Below are 16,714 nucleotides of genomic sequence, written 5' to 3'. Positions count from 1 at the left end.
TGAGCATCACTGTATTAGTGACCAAGGTCAAGGCCCTGGTACTGCTTCCCACTTCCTATTCCTCTTTAGGAACACTCTCCTGGTGCCTTGTGAGCTTGAACTTTCAGAGGGAGGCCCGAATGGACCTTCTTTGAGCTGCACTGGGCCCTGCAACATGTACAGTCTTCCAGACGTTGCCAAGTCCAACCAGTCCCTTCCCACTCATTGCTACATTACACCAAGTGCCAAGTGAGGGGCTGGTAGTGTTTAATCTTCTGGATTTACAGGCAGTTCGATCTTCCTGATGTGGGTGCTGGGACCCGAAGCTGGGTCCTCTGGGAGAGCAGGAAGTATTCTTAACTTGTGAGTCGTCTCTCAAACTCTGCATTAAGTTTTAATAAGCTGAAAATTCATAAGACCAAGTTTTAAGAAGCTTAAACTTGGCAAGAATTTTAATGTTTAAGCACATCCTTTGTCAACAATTATTGAAAATAGGAACTCAATTTTAAGAAATTTACATCTTGCCACAGATGATGAGAAGAAAGGACTACTGTGTACCTACATGAAATGATTTATCTCCACCCAAGGAATGTCACAGTGAATATATTTTAAGATGTGTTTTTATGACTTACTAAAAGACAGCAATTTTAAGTCTTTTTGGTTTGTTTTGCTTTGAAACAGCAATTATTTTATTTCTCTTTACTTGCTTAGAATGTTTTTATTTGGTGATTAAAAAAATACATCATTAGTAATTTCTATCCCTTTATCCCATTTGTCAAAAACCAATTTGTTGATATGACATTTTAAATCTTACAGATGAAATACCTTGTGTATAGTATGAGTATATGTCTATGCATAGGTACATATGCATGCCCCCCCCCCCCGTGTGTGTGTGTGTGTGTGTGTGTGTGTGTGTGTGTGTGTGTGTGTGTGTTTAGTCCCAAGGTTGACATATCATACCATTCTTAATTGCTGTCCACCTTATATACTGAGGCAGGGTCCCTTGTTGGTCTCCAAACTCACCATGTCAGCTAGCATGTCTACCTAGCTTCCACTAGGGATTCCTTGTCTCTGACGCCCTCATGCTGAGATTGCGCCCCAGGTTTTACATGGGTTCTGAGGATCTAAACTCTGGTTCTCACACTTATACAGCAACACACTATTGACCGAGCCATCTTCTCAACCCTCAAATGAGTACTTGTAGTATTCACTAATGTAACTGCATATGCGAATGGTCTCATCAAATAAGAACTTCTTTCCTTTCATTGATGGATTGAGAAAACACTCACTGTTACATTTGTGCCTCTTTCACGTGTTGTTTGATTTGTGAATCATTTAAGATTAGTATGCAGTGTGAGGGGTTTCATCACAGCATTGTTATATGTCATCAGACTCATGTGTGCCTTTGCCAATGTTTAACATGTGCCTTTGACAGTCATGGTTTTGCCATCACTGAAACACACTGTGTGTTATCAATTCATTTTTCCAATATGGATTATTTTTATTTCTAAATATTAAGGTAGAACTTTCCTTTAGCCCAGGCTTGTGCTTGTCTTAGGAAAAGTCTTAAGCTTCAAGAATGCGTTTATGCATTTGAGAAGATTGGTTTTAAAAACCTCTTTTTGCAGTTGCAGAATTTTGATCCCCAGCAATTAAGGACAGTGCATCAGTGGCTTTGTTGTTTGTAAGGCCTTGTTTACATTGATGTCAACTATGTAAAGAGTATATGCAACCTGCTTTATTTACCCATCCTGTCATCTGATGCCCACGAGGCCCCTGGAATTACTGTGGATGAAAGCTCTTTCAGGCCACTGAGCATTATCCAAAGAGCACTTTGGCTAGTTAAACAAATGGGGATGTAACTCTAACAGGAGTCTTTGTAAATGCCAGAATGCAAGGTGAAACCCTTTTATAAAATATTAATTAGTAAGGAGATGTTATTTTGCTTTTTAAAAAAATTTTCAAAGTCCTCAGTAGATCATTTTGGAATGCTGATGGTATCACAACACAGTGATGAAGAGAGCAGTATTGTTGAGGGTTTTGATTAAATACTCCCGTGTTTTCTCTCTGCATATTATTAATAAACAAATTATAACTATTCCAAATTGAGGCAAAGTGATTTATCATTAGCTAAATATGTCTTTAGACTATATGAATTTTAGCTTTCAGAATTAAATTTAGTAGTCTATGTTTCTTGTAGCTCTTTGGCTTCTGGGTTTTCCTACCTGGGAGTCTACTTTTAGGAGATGAAGGGGACCTAACCCACAATTATAATGTAACATTGTGTTGATTTTGAAACTAGACTCAAAAGCTGGTAGCAGAGTCTGCCATCTACCTCCCAAGATCTGAGATGATAGAACCTCTCTCCATTCCCAGAATAGTGTAACTTTTCTACAGGGAAAGAAATGGATTCCAGTTACAGTGAGGAAATAGAGTCAATACCTAAAAGAGGTCAGCGATAAAGACATAGAGTGGGAACTCAAGTATTATTGCTAATATAGTAATCATTATTATTGTTACCACTCTTGATAATATAGAATAGGACAACAAAACAACAACATCCCCTGATCTTATATCAGAAGATCCAGTCACTGTCAAAAGTACTAGGAGCATTGGAGAAATAAGTAACTCTTTATACTGTATTATTAACCAGTCAGTCTCACTTTGTTGCTGCTGTTCAGAAAAGAAAAAATTTACCTGTGCAAAATCCAACCACTAGCTGAGAAGCTATTGGCATGTGATAGCTGTTGGGAGATAGCGTGTGTGAGTATTTTTAATGATATGACCCCTGGTAAGCTTACCACACTCCAGAGCAATCCCCACTACTAGTACTAGCTGGGCAACTGGATGGGCTCAATGGGGGGAAAAAGACGATTCAAAGTTGGGTAGGGAGAAAAGTATGGGTCAAGTGGGCGGTTGTGCGTAGAGTTGGGGTGATGAGGATGATCAAAATACATCATGTGATATTCTCATAGAATTAAGAAGCTATTTAAAAATTAAATATGTTATTCTGTATGACTAGCAGTGTTCTTTAAAAAAAATAGTCATTTTAGAGAGGGTGAAAAAGTGACCTTTTTATCCTTTTCACATCTGTCTGTTGGTCTGCCCATCTGTCTATCTTAACGATTGCTTACCTTTTAAAAGTAATGCCATGTAGCCAGGAGACCTGATTTTCCTGGGATTCAGAATCTGGATGAAGCAGAAGCAAGAAAGGATACTGACAGTGGTTCACAGAGGTCCTTGTGCCTAAGTGCTGTGAGCAGGCTTCCCTGTACTATGGAAGGAACAGGGATCCATGGCAAAACCCAAAGGCAGTGCTGATTGAAAGTCATCCCTCTCTCTCTAAGTAATAATGGAAGTATGAGCCACTCACATCTCTGCATTAAATTAAAATACTCAATTTGTTATTAATGATATACAGTTATAACAAATTAAAGTAAAAATGCTACCATTTTAGATTTTTGGGGTAAAATATATCTAATGAAGTGAATGTCTCAAAAAAAAACATTTTCTTTTTTGAAAAGGCAAATCAGTGGATACCCTTTCAGATGTCACAGATGGTATCAATGACAGTGTGTGCATATTATCAATATTAAGATATTTGCATCACCTAAGGATATAGAGGCTCTAAAATATACTTAGGTTTTGATTACTACATTCTTGAAGCAATTTTAAATTTTATTCATTATCTGTGTGTATGAGTGTGTGTGAGTGTGTGTGTGTTTGTGTGTATGTTAGGTTGTGTGCATTCACACTTGCTCACAAGAGAGAGGAGCATCTGCACATGCTTGCCATGTAGTGTTTAGTACACAATTTGTAGGAGTCAATTCTTTCCTTTAACCATATGGATTCTGGGGATGAATCTCAGATCATCAGGTTCGAGCAGCAAGCTTCTTCCACCCAGTCAGTCATCTTGCTAGGCCTATTTATGCATTTTAAAAATAAATTACTAATATAGAGAGTGGTTAACATCATTCACAATGAATATATTTAGATTTCCATGTATCTTGTTTTTAAATATTTTAAAGTTACTGAAATTTCATTGTATATAAGCAAAGCCTGCTTGGGATGTAGCTATAGCTAGACTTTCCTTTTCACTACTAGCCTCAAATAATGACACAGAGACTTATTGTTAATCATGAAAGCTTGGTCTTTGGCTTAGGCTTGTTTCAATTAGCTCTTATAACTTAAATTAACTCATTTATATTAGTATACATCTGTCACATAGCACTACCTCTCTTTTTATCTTGCACCTCCTGTTTCGTCTACATCTGTCAGAGTCTCCAACTTCCTTCTTCTTCCCAGAATCCTCTCTGTCCCTGGAAGTCCTGCCTAACCTCTTTCTAGCTATTGGCTGTTCAGCTTTTATTACACCAGTCACAGCAATACATTTTCACACAGTGTACAAATATCCCACAACATTTCTCCCTCTTTGTCTAAATAAAAAGGAAAGGTTTCAATTCTAACATAGTAAAACTATACAATAAGAACAATTAATAGCTAAGAATTACATTTACAATGTCCAGTCCATTTGTATTTGCATATCAGAGAAAATACTCTATTATCTATCTTATCTTGATGAATTTAAAGTTTTAAACATAAACCATTTTTTATCATAACTTGTGTTACCATCCAAAAATTATCCTTTAGACCTTAAAATATTTTCTTAGATAATCATTTTAAGTTTTTGTGCCTCTCAAACTTACATACTTTATACCTCTGTTGTGAGTTTTCTAATTGAATTTGGTAACAAGAAGAATGGTAACTGTAACTATCTCATCTTCAACTCCATCAGAGTCCTGAGAAGGAAATAATATTACCTGAGTAAACAGGATGTGCAGAGCAAACAACTTCCAAAATTATAGAAATAACAGAGATTGCTGGCTGTCTGGATAGTCACCCAAGGTTCCTCTGCAATGTTGGAGCATCCATCTTCAGCCTGCAGATCTTGAATATCTGACAGATTTTCTGTGAAGCAGGAATTCTGAAGGACTGCCCTAATTTGTCTTGGCGAAGTTAGGCAGTTGCCTTCTTTTGCCCAGTTTGGACAGCATAATGCCAGTAGTTGAAGCAAGGGCAGTTTCTTGCTCAAATGGCTAGATTTACTACATTGAAAGCAAACTCCATGTGGAGATTCTTCAATGCCCATCATCCTTTTTTGAAGTGAATTGGTGCTGCCAGGAGCAGATGTGTCTCACGGTCAATAAATGCATTATGTTATTAAAACAGTTTAAGTGCCATATTCTGTGGGTCTTTGAAGTGTTTGAAGACCACCTATTTATTTAAAATATACCTCTGTTTAACCTTGAAAACATAACTAACATGACTATAAGTTTTATTGTTATAGATGACTATTAACCTGTCTTTATTATCCTAAATAACTTTCAAGGACTAAAACTTTATATTACGCTTTTAAATGAGCTGCATAGGTACAATACCTTAAATGAGAGTAGAAACACACACACACACACACACACACACACACACACACACACACAGTATAACAAAAATAACCTTAAATTTGTATTAAAAAACCCACACCAACTTAAAATATTTGAGTAGATTTTAGTTAAAAACTAAACAATCTACCTTTTTATTTTTTATCCCATCATTTCTATATTACATCCTCCCATTTTCCCTTCAGAAAGAAATCCCTGAATCTAATCTCCTTTGTTCAGTTTTTTTCCTGACATTACTAATAACTTGTAACCAACCCCTTTAAACAATGACATCCATAACCCATTGAACAGTCAAAACCACCCACCTCACCTCTTGGGAATGTGGGCCTTGTGTTCTCTAGACTGCTTCCTGTTGTCTGGGGTGATGGCATCTTTAAAGAATTCTGAGAAAATAGGAATAATGGTCAAGTTCTGAAAAAACTAGCTGTGACATTTGTTGTTGTTTCTGTATAATTGGAAAGTGTAGGTCTTATCTGAAGTCCTGGCTAGATTAATCTATGAGGCTGGACTATGTCAGCTAGCCCCTTTGAAGTTGTTCTGGCTGCAGAATTTTGAGGAACTGAAACAGAGGCATTCTGAGAGGTTGGATCACCTGGGCTACTTGTTTTCATTGGTGTCTGGTCCTTTTTTTTCTGAAAACACACAAACTTTTAAAGGTAACATATATATCTGCATTAATACAAGTATGGAATGTTCAGTGTGCACAAGTCAGTTAAAGATGTTTTGTTCTATGTTGGAACAGGTAAAAGGCATCTGTGAACTTTGTAAGTTTGTATGGACTGCATAGCCAAACCTCTATCCATGCACTATGAAAAGATGGCATATAATAAGTCATGAAGACTTTGTAGCCATCAAGAATTATCATGTTTTATACAATCTCAGAGGTGTTCCAGTGTTAAGAGATCAAGATATATATCACCTGTCCTGTAGCCTTTCTTGTTTTTTTTTTTTTTTTTCTTTTTCCATGCCTATAGCCAAGATTTTCAGGTCTCCCTGAATCAAATCTGATCTTTATTAATTTTGAAGTGAGCCATAACTTTTTGTTTCCTGTAGAAACAAAGGCATAACTTCTCCCCCAATGCAACTGACTTTCATTTTGAAGTTAAGATATTCTTAAAATATATAGTTCGATTTAATTTAGCAGTTTCCAAAATCCAATGTCTCTCAGCAGCTATTGTTTTTTGTATATTAGCATTTAAAAATTCAAAGTCAACAAAGCATATACAGGATTCAGACACCCTGTATATTTCCCATCTTTATATAACTTATTCTTTTTATATTGCTTTATTCTTTCTTTAAAGACTTCACTTATTATCTTTAAACTGTTTGTTTTTCCTATGATTGTCTATACCCATTTCTTTTCTTTCTTTAGCATCTAAGTGAATTTTTAATATAATGTAAATTTCAAAAGTTTTTCTGTGTCTGAACTTGGCTTCACTAAGTACCTGCAATGTTCTCTGACCACATGTGACAAATCTTTTTTTAATTAATTTTTTTAAAATTTATTTTACATAACAACCACAGTTTTCCCTCCCTCCTTACCTTCTGTTTCCTCCCCCATCTCATTTCTACCCGCTCATCTACTCCTCAGACAGGGTAAGGCCTCCCATGGGAGTCAACAAAGCATGGCATATCAAGTTGAGGCAGGACCAAGCCCCTCCCACCTGCATCAAAGCTGAGCAAGGCACCCCACCATAGGGAATAGGTTCCCAAAAGCCAGCTCATGCACCAGGGACAGATCGTGGTCCCACTGCTAGGGGCTCCACAAACAGACCAAGCTACACAACTATGAGACAAACCTTAAACTACCATGTCAACCACTGTGCAGCTCAGCTTTGTGCATGGTGCTAGCTAGCTCAAGTCTGCAGATAGCCACCAGTAGCTGTATCTCTGTACACTGAGCACTGGGCCACCTGAGAGGCTGCAGGACAGGAAGCCATGTTCTGCTTCTTTTCCAGAACTTTTCTTAGCTTTCTTGGGCCCTATGGTTCCATATTAGATGCCCCACATTGGGCGCCACATATAGATAGACTTTCTTTTCTGCTACCAGCCCCAAATAATGACATGAAGATTTATTATTTACTATGAAAGTTTGGCCTTTGACCTAGGCTTGTCTCAACTAGCTCTCATAACTTAAATTAGCCCATTTATATTAATTTATATTCTGTCATGTGGCACTACCTCTCTTTTTTCTTGCACCTCCTGTTTCCTTTCTGTGTGACTGGCAACTCTACCTTCCTTCTTCTTCCCAGAGTCCTTTCTGTCCCCAGAAGTCCTGCCTAACCTCTTTCTAGCTATTGGCTGTTCAGCTTTTATTATACCAATCAAAGCAATATATTTTCACACTGTCTACAAATATCCCACAACATTTAGCTCAGGTCCTAAAGTGCTTGTCTAATTTGCAAGAAGCCGTGGGCTCAGTCTCCAGCACTTCATACACTAGCCGTGGCAGTGCAAGCCAGTAATACCTGCTCTGGGCAGGTGAGGGCAGCAGGATAAGAAACTTCATGCCATCCTTCACTAGATAGATAGTGCAAGGCAAGCAAGGATTATAGGAGACCCTGTATCAAAGAGAAAAGACTTAAATACTTATGGATCTGAATGCCAGATGTGATAGAACAGTTAAAAATGTTCATCCCTAAGAGAGTTAGAAGATGAGAAAAGAAGGTCACAGCTTTGAAGCCAGCCTGGGCTACACGTGAGACCACTTGTTAAAAACAAGGAAGCAGTCTGTCTTAGATCCCATCTCTTAAAAATTGCTGAGAGCTCCCCCTGCCAGGTCTATGCTAACACCAGCTCTGGATATCCCAGTTATTGTAATGAAGAGTCGGTATTACCATACAGACTTGTAAGCTTGTATCACAAATTCTTTGAGCCTAGGGTCACCAGGTACTTTAAAGCAATAGGTTATGCAGTCTGATGTCATCACTTCCTTAGTAACTAGGCCACAGCCTTGATTCCTGAAACAAATGATGGACTGTGTTTTTTTTTTTTTTTTCTTCTTTGATTCAAGGTAAACAGACCTGTGTATAATGCTTAATAAGACAGATATTGTTCACTTTACTTAAAACTCATCTTTTTAGATAAAAATAAATAACTCACAAACAAATGACTTAAAAGAGTGGCAGAAAGCTTCTTTTCCTCCCCCCTCCTGACAAAGCTGACAACATGGGAAGACCACCCAGTTCCTTAGCAAGAGTGGAGGCCCCAACAGAGACTAGTACTGCATGTTCTCATCTGTCCAGGGGCTTATCAAATGCATGGATAAAGTTAAAGAATAATGCAAATGTGTCTCATAGACTATACAAAGATAAGAGTATGCGGTGCATCAGTAGAAAGGCATGTGAGAACTGTAGGAATTTTTAGACAGAATTGTTCATTAAAAATACTTCTTTTACAATTGAGCAAGATCAGTGATGGAGCACAGGGAGCAGTCTTGTATGCTCAACTCACAACGATATAACTGTTCAGGAGAGTCTTCATATGATTGTGAGGTGGTATATCCCGAGTAGTTAATTCTCTATGTCAGTGTAAGGAACCATTGATGGACAGCCTTTGACTAACACATGTAGAGAATCAACACCTATCCTGACTCCTCTCTCATATATATCTACTTTCCTGTTAATTAAGCATGCTTTTCATGAGTTTTATTATTCCTCTTCTGTAAAAAGTCAAGTAGATGAGATGTTTATATTTACCTGTGCCTTATTCTAGTACCCCAACCCTGTGGATGGCACTGGGTAGAAGAGGTAGGAACCCAGGAGGGGGTGGGCTTTCTTTGCCAGAGAGATCATTCTATACCTAGACCAGTCCAGGGCAATGTTGCACAGTTGAATAATGCAGTGTGGGTGTTGCTGGGCTGTGCTTTCTTTCTTTCTGCAGTACAGTCCTATCATCTTGCTGAGCTGTATGGTTTGCAGGAGAAGCCGGGAGTTTACCTGGGGCAATGGAGGAGGCAGACCTGGAATTACAATCTTCACCCATTGTTGGCATCTACTTGTCCTTCAACCATCTCACCATGAATTTATTTCAATCTTGAGAGTTTTGTATGCATTTTGTCACAAATGACAGCCATGGGCTATAAAAGATTCCCGAGTATCTGGCAAATTAAATGCTCTCCAAGGGTATCTGTCAGAGGAATGCCAAAGAAAACATGTTTTTGAGCAAGAAATGCAAGTTGTTATCAGCATAACTTCATTTGATGAATAAGCAGATTATCACCAGTGTCGGGACCTGATGCAGAGCTAGGATGCACAAGTGCATTTAATTTCATGCCACTGCTGCTTGTCAGGGAGAATAGTTTGCCTTCCCCACAGATTTTTGAAGTTTTCCTCAACCAAGCAAAGTTGGCATCATAGCAGTGAGATGACTTTAAACATTTACCACACAATGTCTCCACTAGGTGGGCAGACACCTAGGAACATGGGATCTGCAGGTGGAATCTGTGTCTTTCTTTTGTGCCTTTTCCCTCCTCCTCCACTGCCAAATTCATGATGTATGGGGTGGTGTGTGACATTTATGTCAGGGAAGACCTTACTGAATCAGGGAGCAGCACTCAGTATGCTGGTTCCTTGGCTGTGCCATTAGGAGGAGCTCTTGGCACATGTAAATGTAGAGATGAATAGCCATTACTTGGCTATCAGCCTCTGTTCCTTAGGCCCTTCCCACATGTCTAAATCACATGCCTGAGTAAGCCTATACAGATCAATGGTAGATTTACTGATGATGACAACCAATGCATGTATTTTTGCCCTTGATTTTTATGGTCATTTCTTTTCATTTAAACCCCCCTTTTCATTATTATTTTATTTTATTTTTATTACACACACACACACACACACACACACACACACACACACACACATATTGCCAGGTATTAGTTGGTTCTCCCATAGTGGCCTTGGGTTCACTGTGAATCTTCCCATTCTCGTGGGTACTTTTAGGGTTAAATTAAAACCTAAATGAACATGCCTGGTGTATATTTTATATTCAGTAGATGATTTTTTCCCGTTTATTACATTTACTTTATTAATGTGTAGCTGATTTATGAAAAATGTCAAACTCTGTATTCTTAACCTATTGTTTATAATCTGCCTTAATTTTGGATAATCCTGGAATTATTAAGCATTCTATTCACTTTTGGCTTTTCATTCACTTTTATAAACATACAGTGATCACCATAGGATGCTTTATTCTTGTTATTTCTGTTCCTGTTATCTGCTAAAAAAATGGAAAAAAAAAGTTTCACAGTAAGGAAGTTCTCATGCTAAGCTGTCTAACACTGGCATTTCACATTTTGATAATCTGGATAGTAATTTTATCTATATAAAACACATTTGTGGGTTCATCAACTTTTTATTATATATGAAAACACCCTTTACACACACGTACACACAAAACTGTTGACTAAAATATCACATTGAAACCTCATGGAACAGAGTATAAATCTGCCAGTCATATGTTGTAATACTGGATTTTGAATCATTTCTGTAATTTCACTTTGTTGGGTTTAGCTTCTTTCTTTCTTTTTAAATCCACTTGTATCGGAAGAGCAGGCCTGTAGTTATTGTTCACTGGGAAATTTAACCCACGTGCCCATTTTGTGGTTTATTTTCACTGTCTGTCTCTGGGAGCTGTATCCATAGCAATACTTTTTCTCTTAAGGATGCCCTATTTTCAGGGGGATGACTATAATTGGAATTTCTAGAAGCTTCATGGTAGTGATTGAATGCTTTTAATTTTCATGAGATCCTCCTGGACAGCTGAGCCCAAATCGAGGACTTTTGAAAAACACATTAAAAACTATATAAATCTGCCTTTGGCAGCCTGTCCATTCCAACTGTCTGCCAAAGAATGTGGACTTCAGTTGAAGTAAAGTTTGGGAGGATGTAGAAGATTTGCCAATTGTAACTTAATATTGCCACAAGTGCCAGTGAATCCTGCTCCCGAATGGCATCCGATGAGCAAGCATAAGTCTGTCTGAGGTGGGACTAGATCACTTGAAAGTCAGACAAAGAAAATTGGAAAACTGAGGAGAGAGTAGTGGTGTGATCCCATATCGACTAACAGAGATGTATTCTGGCAGCTGTGAGGAGCATGACTTCTGCAGAGGGTCGAGGCAAGGTCAGAGGATGCTGCTATGGTTTGGAACTTGGGTGGAACATGGAAGTAAAATTAAAATGAAAAATGACTTCTGCCATAGTCCTAGAATCTAAGGATGTTCAACACCCTTGCATAAAATGTGTAGACTTTATAAACTGCATGTAATGTGCATACATATTCTTCCACATGCATTAACTAACCTCTGTCTTACTAATGCCTGTTACAATGGGGATGGTGTAGAAATGGTGACAGAGTTGTCTCTATTCAAACAGGTGAAGCTATCACAGGCATAATTACATATATGATTAATGCTCATTAACCATCACATAGGGTAGACCAAATTAATGCGTAAGTACACAAACACCTTCCTGATGAATTTGTCCACAACTCCTCAGTAAGGACCCACTTTTTTGTTTTAACTACAAAGTCTCTTCCTCTGAGGAGAGTCCTTGCATGTGTAAGCTTGGTTGGCTTTGTGTCCCAGATAGTGCTAGGAGAAGAGTAAATATTCAGGAAATTGCTTTCAAATGATTGATACAGTACTGGCTGCTTTTGTGTATCAACTTGATGCAAGCTAGAATCATCAGAGAGAAAGGAACCTTAGTTAAGGAAATACCTCGATGAGATCCAGCTGTTGGGCATTTTCTTAATTAGTGATCAATGAGGGCCCAGCCCATGAGGGATGGTGCCATTCCTGGGTTGCAGGTCCTGGGTTCTATAAAAATGTGGGCTGAGCAAGCCATGTGGAGCAAGCCAGTAAGCAACAACCCTCCATGGCCTCTTCATCAGCTCCTGTCTCTGGAGTCCTGCCCTGTTTGAGTTCCTGTACTGACTTTCTTCAGTGATGAACAGTAAGGCTGAAGTGTAAGTCAAATAAACTCTTTCCTCCCCAACTTGCTTTTTGATCATGATGTTTCAACAGCAATAGCGACCCTAACTAAGATAGTCACTATTGAAATTCCAAATTCCTACCTACTGCTAAAGGAATAGAAATTAATTTTAAGTTGGCACCCCTGAATAAGAATTATTGAGTGATACTTGATCATGAACCAGAGCCACTAACATCATGACTATGGCACGGTGATGTGCATCTGCTTATACTGGAGATAAGTTAGAAGCTTGACAGCAAAGTAGGGGGCAGTAAAATGTCCTCAAGGATGTCTGCATTCCAGTTGTCCTGACATAATTCTCTTGGTGTTGTTGGAAAACATTTGGATGGCCCATCTTTTGAGAAAGCATTGTCCTCAATAAAAATACTCACCATTTACATCTTAGAGAATCCTCCCCTCTGAAACCTTGTAAGAGAAAGAAACTAATGTGCAAAGGGTCCACAAAATACTCTATAAGCACAGTCATGTCTTTGTTTCCTCTTCTCTCTGCCTGTTTATGCTGTAATATTAATAAATGCAGCATTTTAATGAGCTTTGACTGAATTATCTTCAGAGAGTTGGTGCAGTAGGCTCCTTGGAGACACATAACTAAAGTTCCTGGGTTCTGAAGAGGAGCATGCTCCTCATTAGCTAGGACAGCTAGGCACAGTGCTGCTCAGGAGAGCTGGGCACAGCTCGAGCCCACCTGTGCCTCCGCAGGACTGTAGCGCCTCTGCCCTGCTGTGTTCCAACCCCAGGGCCTTCATTAAAAGTGTCAGGTGCTTTCCCCAGAGCCAGTGCTGATGGCATGTCATGCTGCTGTCCCTAGAGGAGCGGTGCTGACACCTACTAATGGTCTGACAAACGGTTAAGTAGCTGTTGGAGCTCAGGTTGGGGAGGGGGTGTGCTGCTGCACCTGAGCATGTCAGCCAGGGCCGATATCTTCCTCTGTTCTGAAGGGGAAGCATGTCTTCCCGCCCCAGCAGGTTCCTCTTACACTTCTATAGAAGGCTTTGCCAGGGGAACCCAACTACCAGTCAGCAAAATTGGATGTTGGTGGGTTTCTGTGTCGGTGGCATTTTGCCTGCCCCTTTTGTGTTTGGACTGCCTTGAATCACATGCTTAGAGAACAGGTCAAAGCCACTTTCATTCACGAAAGCCTAAAAGACAGAACTGTTCACAGAAGTTGTCACAGTCAGGGTTTAGGGAAAAGAATAGTTTCTTGGGGCCAGAATCCTGGTGAAGCAGAGGCCAATCCTGGTTTTGCTAAGAGAAGGTTGTCTGTTGCATGTATACTCTTGGTTGACAAAGCATATTTTTTTTTCAGCCTGGTTTTCTGGCTTTTTCAGGAATTCAGAGGACTCTGGTATTATTTTATTGTATTTCTGTGGAGTGGATACAAGTCCTTCCAATTGTTCAAAACTGAGGGCCCTGACATTTCCATTTATGCCCATGGATGCATCAGTCTAAGGGCAATTGCAATTATGGGTTTGGTCATGTCTACTTACTCAACTAGGGCAGAGGTTCAGTTCATAAAAGGCATTTTTTGCACTTTCTTGTCTGTCTTCTCACAGCCTCATGGAAGTCAGTGTTTTCATTGGTTTCCAATTATAGAAGAATAATTATCTACATAGACTAAAGAAAATTTAGGGAGGTAGTAGTGGTAAGCTTTTAACTGACATATGGTAGCTGCGTCATAGAGTGTGGTATGTCCATGGTGTCATAATTAAATCAAGTATATATACCATGTCTATCATTTCATATATCTAGCATGTTTTGGGATATGAAGATCCAAAATCCTTTCCTCTAGCTCTTTTAAAATATCCAATACAATTTTGTTAATGGAAGTCACTGTACTATATAAGAGAACACCAACATTGCATTCCAATCACCCATCCAGTCCAACCTCAACCTTGTACTTGTGCACAAATCTTTCTCCAATCACCCCTCCCTCTTCCTTCTCTAGCCTCGTGTAACCACTCTTTCAGTACACTTCTTCCTTATTCTTTGAGACTCATTTTTATTTCTTGCATGTATCAGTGTTTTCCTGCATGCATGTCTTTGCACCATCCAGTTGTCTGGTTCCTGTGGAGGCCAAAGATGGGATCAAATGTCCTGAAACTGGAGATGGTTGTATCCTGCCATGTGGGTGCTGGGAATTGAACCAGTCTTTTGCAAGAGTAGCTAATGATCTTAACTGATGAACCAGCTCTTCAGCCCCAACTCTACTTCTTGATTCTATCTATACTGTGTGTAAATGAAACCTCACAGTGTTCAGTTTACTGTGATTGAATTACATAATGTTTGATCCTACAGCCTTATCTGTGTTGCTGCAAATGACATGATTTAATCCTCTCAATTGTTTAATCCTCTTTATGACTGGATATTATTCTGTTGTCTATATGTACCACACTTTCTTCCTATGCTTGTCAGCTGGTGGACACATGTGTTGTCTTCATTTTTTGCTGTTATGAAGAGTACTGGGGTGCACACAATACAACAGAGGCTGAAACCATTTCCATTGGATATATATTTTCATAGATGATAGATCTATGTGTAGCTTTTAAAGGAACCCTGTTCGCCCATAATGGCTTTACTAACTGATTGTCCCACTAACATATAAGACTTCCTTTCCCTCAGATATTTCTGGTGTTTGTTACTTTTGTCTTTGTTTCTGTTTTCGTGAAGTATTAGGAATTAAGCATAGTGCCTTGTATGTGCTAAATGCTTTCTCACTCAATACGCCTACAGCCTATTGTTGCCTGTTTGGTAACAGGTATTCTAAGTGGGTGAGGCAATGTATCATCACGGCATTGACTAGCATTTTCCTGAAGATGAGTAATGTTGAATATTTCTTCACATTTGGTGGTTTGTATGTCTTTTAAGGTCTTTTGCCCATTTTTAATTGAGTTTTTATTTTATTTTGCCATTGAGTTCGTTTTAAAGACACACAAGGACTTGAGGACCCTTTCTCAGGGAGACCTGGTGCACCCTCCTGGGAGAGCTGTGGTTATTGACTTTCAGAGTGAGAATCCGGGTGCTTCTCAGTCTGGATCCCTGGATAAGTTAAAGACTGCACACCAGTGGGCTTTCCTCACTCACTCAGTTCCCCAAGTGGACCCAGAAAGCCTGCCCAGAGAGCAGCTTCCCTCCCTTCTCCTCTTCTCTCGTTGCACAATTTTATTGTGAAAGCACACAGGTTTTGCTCAATTTGCAGTGCCCCTTTGGAGATTCATTGGTCTTTGATGGTTGTCTGTGTTCTCTTTCCAGGGAAGAGTGATCCTTTCTGCTTGCTGGAGTTGGGCAATGACCGACTTCAGACACACACCGTTTACAAAAACCTCAATCCTGAGTGGAACAAAGTTTTTACATTGTAAGTATGTCATGCTCTGGGATCCAAGGAGCAGCTTTTACTCAGACAGCAATTACCTCTCGTGTGTATGGGGAAGGCTGGGGGCTCCTGAGGGGAACTTTTCCACCCAGTTTTATGTGCAAAGAGCGAATTTTATTGTTTTTTTCTCTTCCAAAAACCTTTTATCCTTTCATTTTATAGTATGGCTTAATAATAGAAGAGACCATTTGGAACTGTAAGGGACTGTTCAGAGACATTTATAAAGTAGATCTTTTAGTGACTAAATTAATCTGTGGATAGATGGAAGCTCCTAGATGTCCAGACTAATCTATTTCTGGGTTAAGAAAAGTTACAAATGGAGTCCTGTCTTAAATTCTAAGCACTTAAATGTTATGATACTATTTTAAATGCATAAAGATTTGTATTCTGTCAGAATCTTTTGGAAAATGCAGATTATCTATGGATCCTTAAAGACTCCCAATGGCTCCTGATATTCCCTTCTATCAGAGTGGCTGGCTCCTTTGCATGCTCCACGTGTGTCATCAAACTTGGGCATTTAGGAAGCTGTGTCTATATCGTTTCCTAGTTTGCCTTATATTTCAAGGTGCCTGCCTGTTAAGAGAAGTCACTCTTGGACTTGGGTGACCAGGTGATGCCTCATCCATTCCAAACTGATGCTTAGTCTGTGCTTAAGAGTAGAAAGAGTCAGATTCACCTCCTGTGCAATTGACAGTATGCATAGCAAGTCCCTCAGCGGTCTAGCAGAAGCAAATTACCTGGAGACACATCAGCCAACTACCAGATACAGGGCTTTGACAATAGCCATGTTCTGGTTTTGATTGTCAGTGGTGCCTGGTTTGTGTTCAACATAAAGAAAAGGTGCTTCTAAAACTGCACGTGGGGTTTTTGGTACTTTATGTTTCAACTAGGAAAGGTTTTCTGTATACCTCATC

At 39.2% G+C, this 16,714-nt stretch overlaps 1 protein-coding gene across 3 annotated transcripts in view; it reads left to right on the top strand.

Annotated features, from left to right (window-relative positions):
* The window catches only part of Mctp2 (multiple C2 and transmembrane domain containing 2), a 240,556-nt gene that overhangs the window by 113,055 nt on the left and 110,787 nt on the right, over positions 1 to 16,714 (top strand). For all 3 annotated transcript variants that reach the window (XM_036173220.1, XM_036173212.1, XM_036173231.1), the window contains one exon: positions 15,680 to 15,782. In XM_036173220.1, the coding sequence (XP_036029113.1) occupies positions 15,680 to 15,782 (103 nt within the window). The remainder of the gene's footprint in view (positions 1 to 15,679; positions 15,783 to 16,714) is intronic.

Source organism: Onychomys torridus, chromosome 1 (assembly GCF_903995425.1).
Source record: "Onychomys torridus chromosome 1, mOncTor1.1, whole genome shotgun sequence".
Classification (NCBI taxonomy): domain Eukaryota; kingdom Metazoa; phylum Chordata; class Mammalia; order Rodentia; family Cricetidae; genus Onychomys; species Onychomys torridus.
This window is presented reverse-complemented; position numbering and strand designations above follow the sequence as displayed.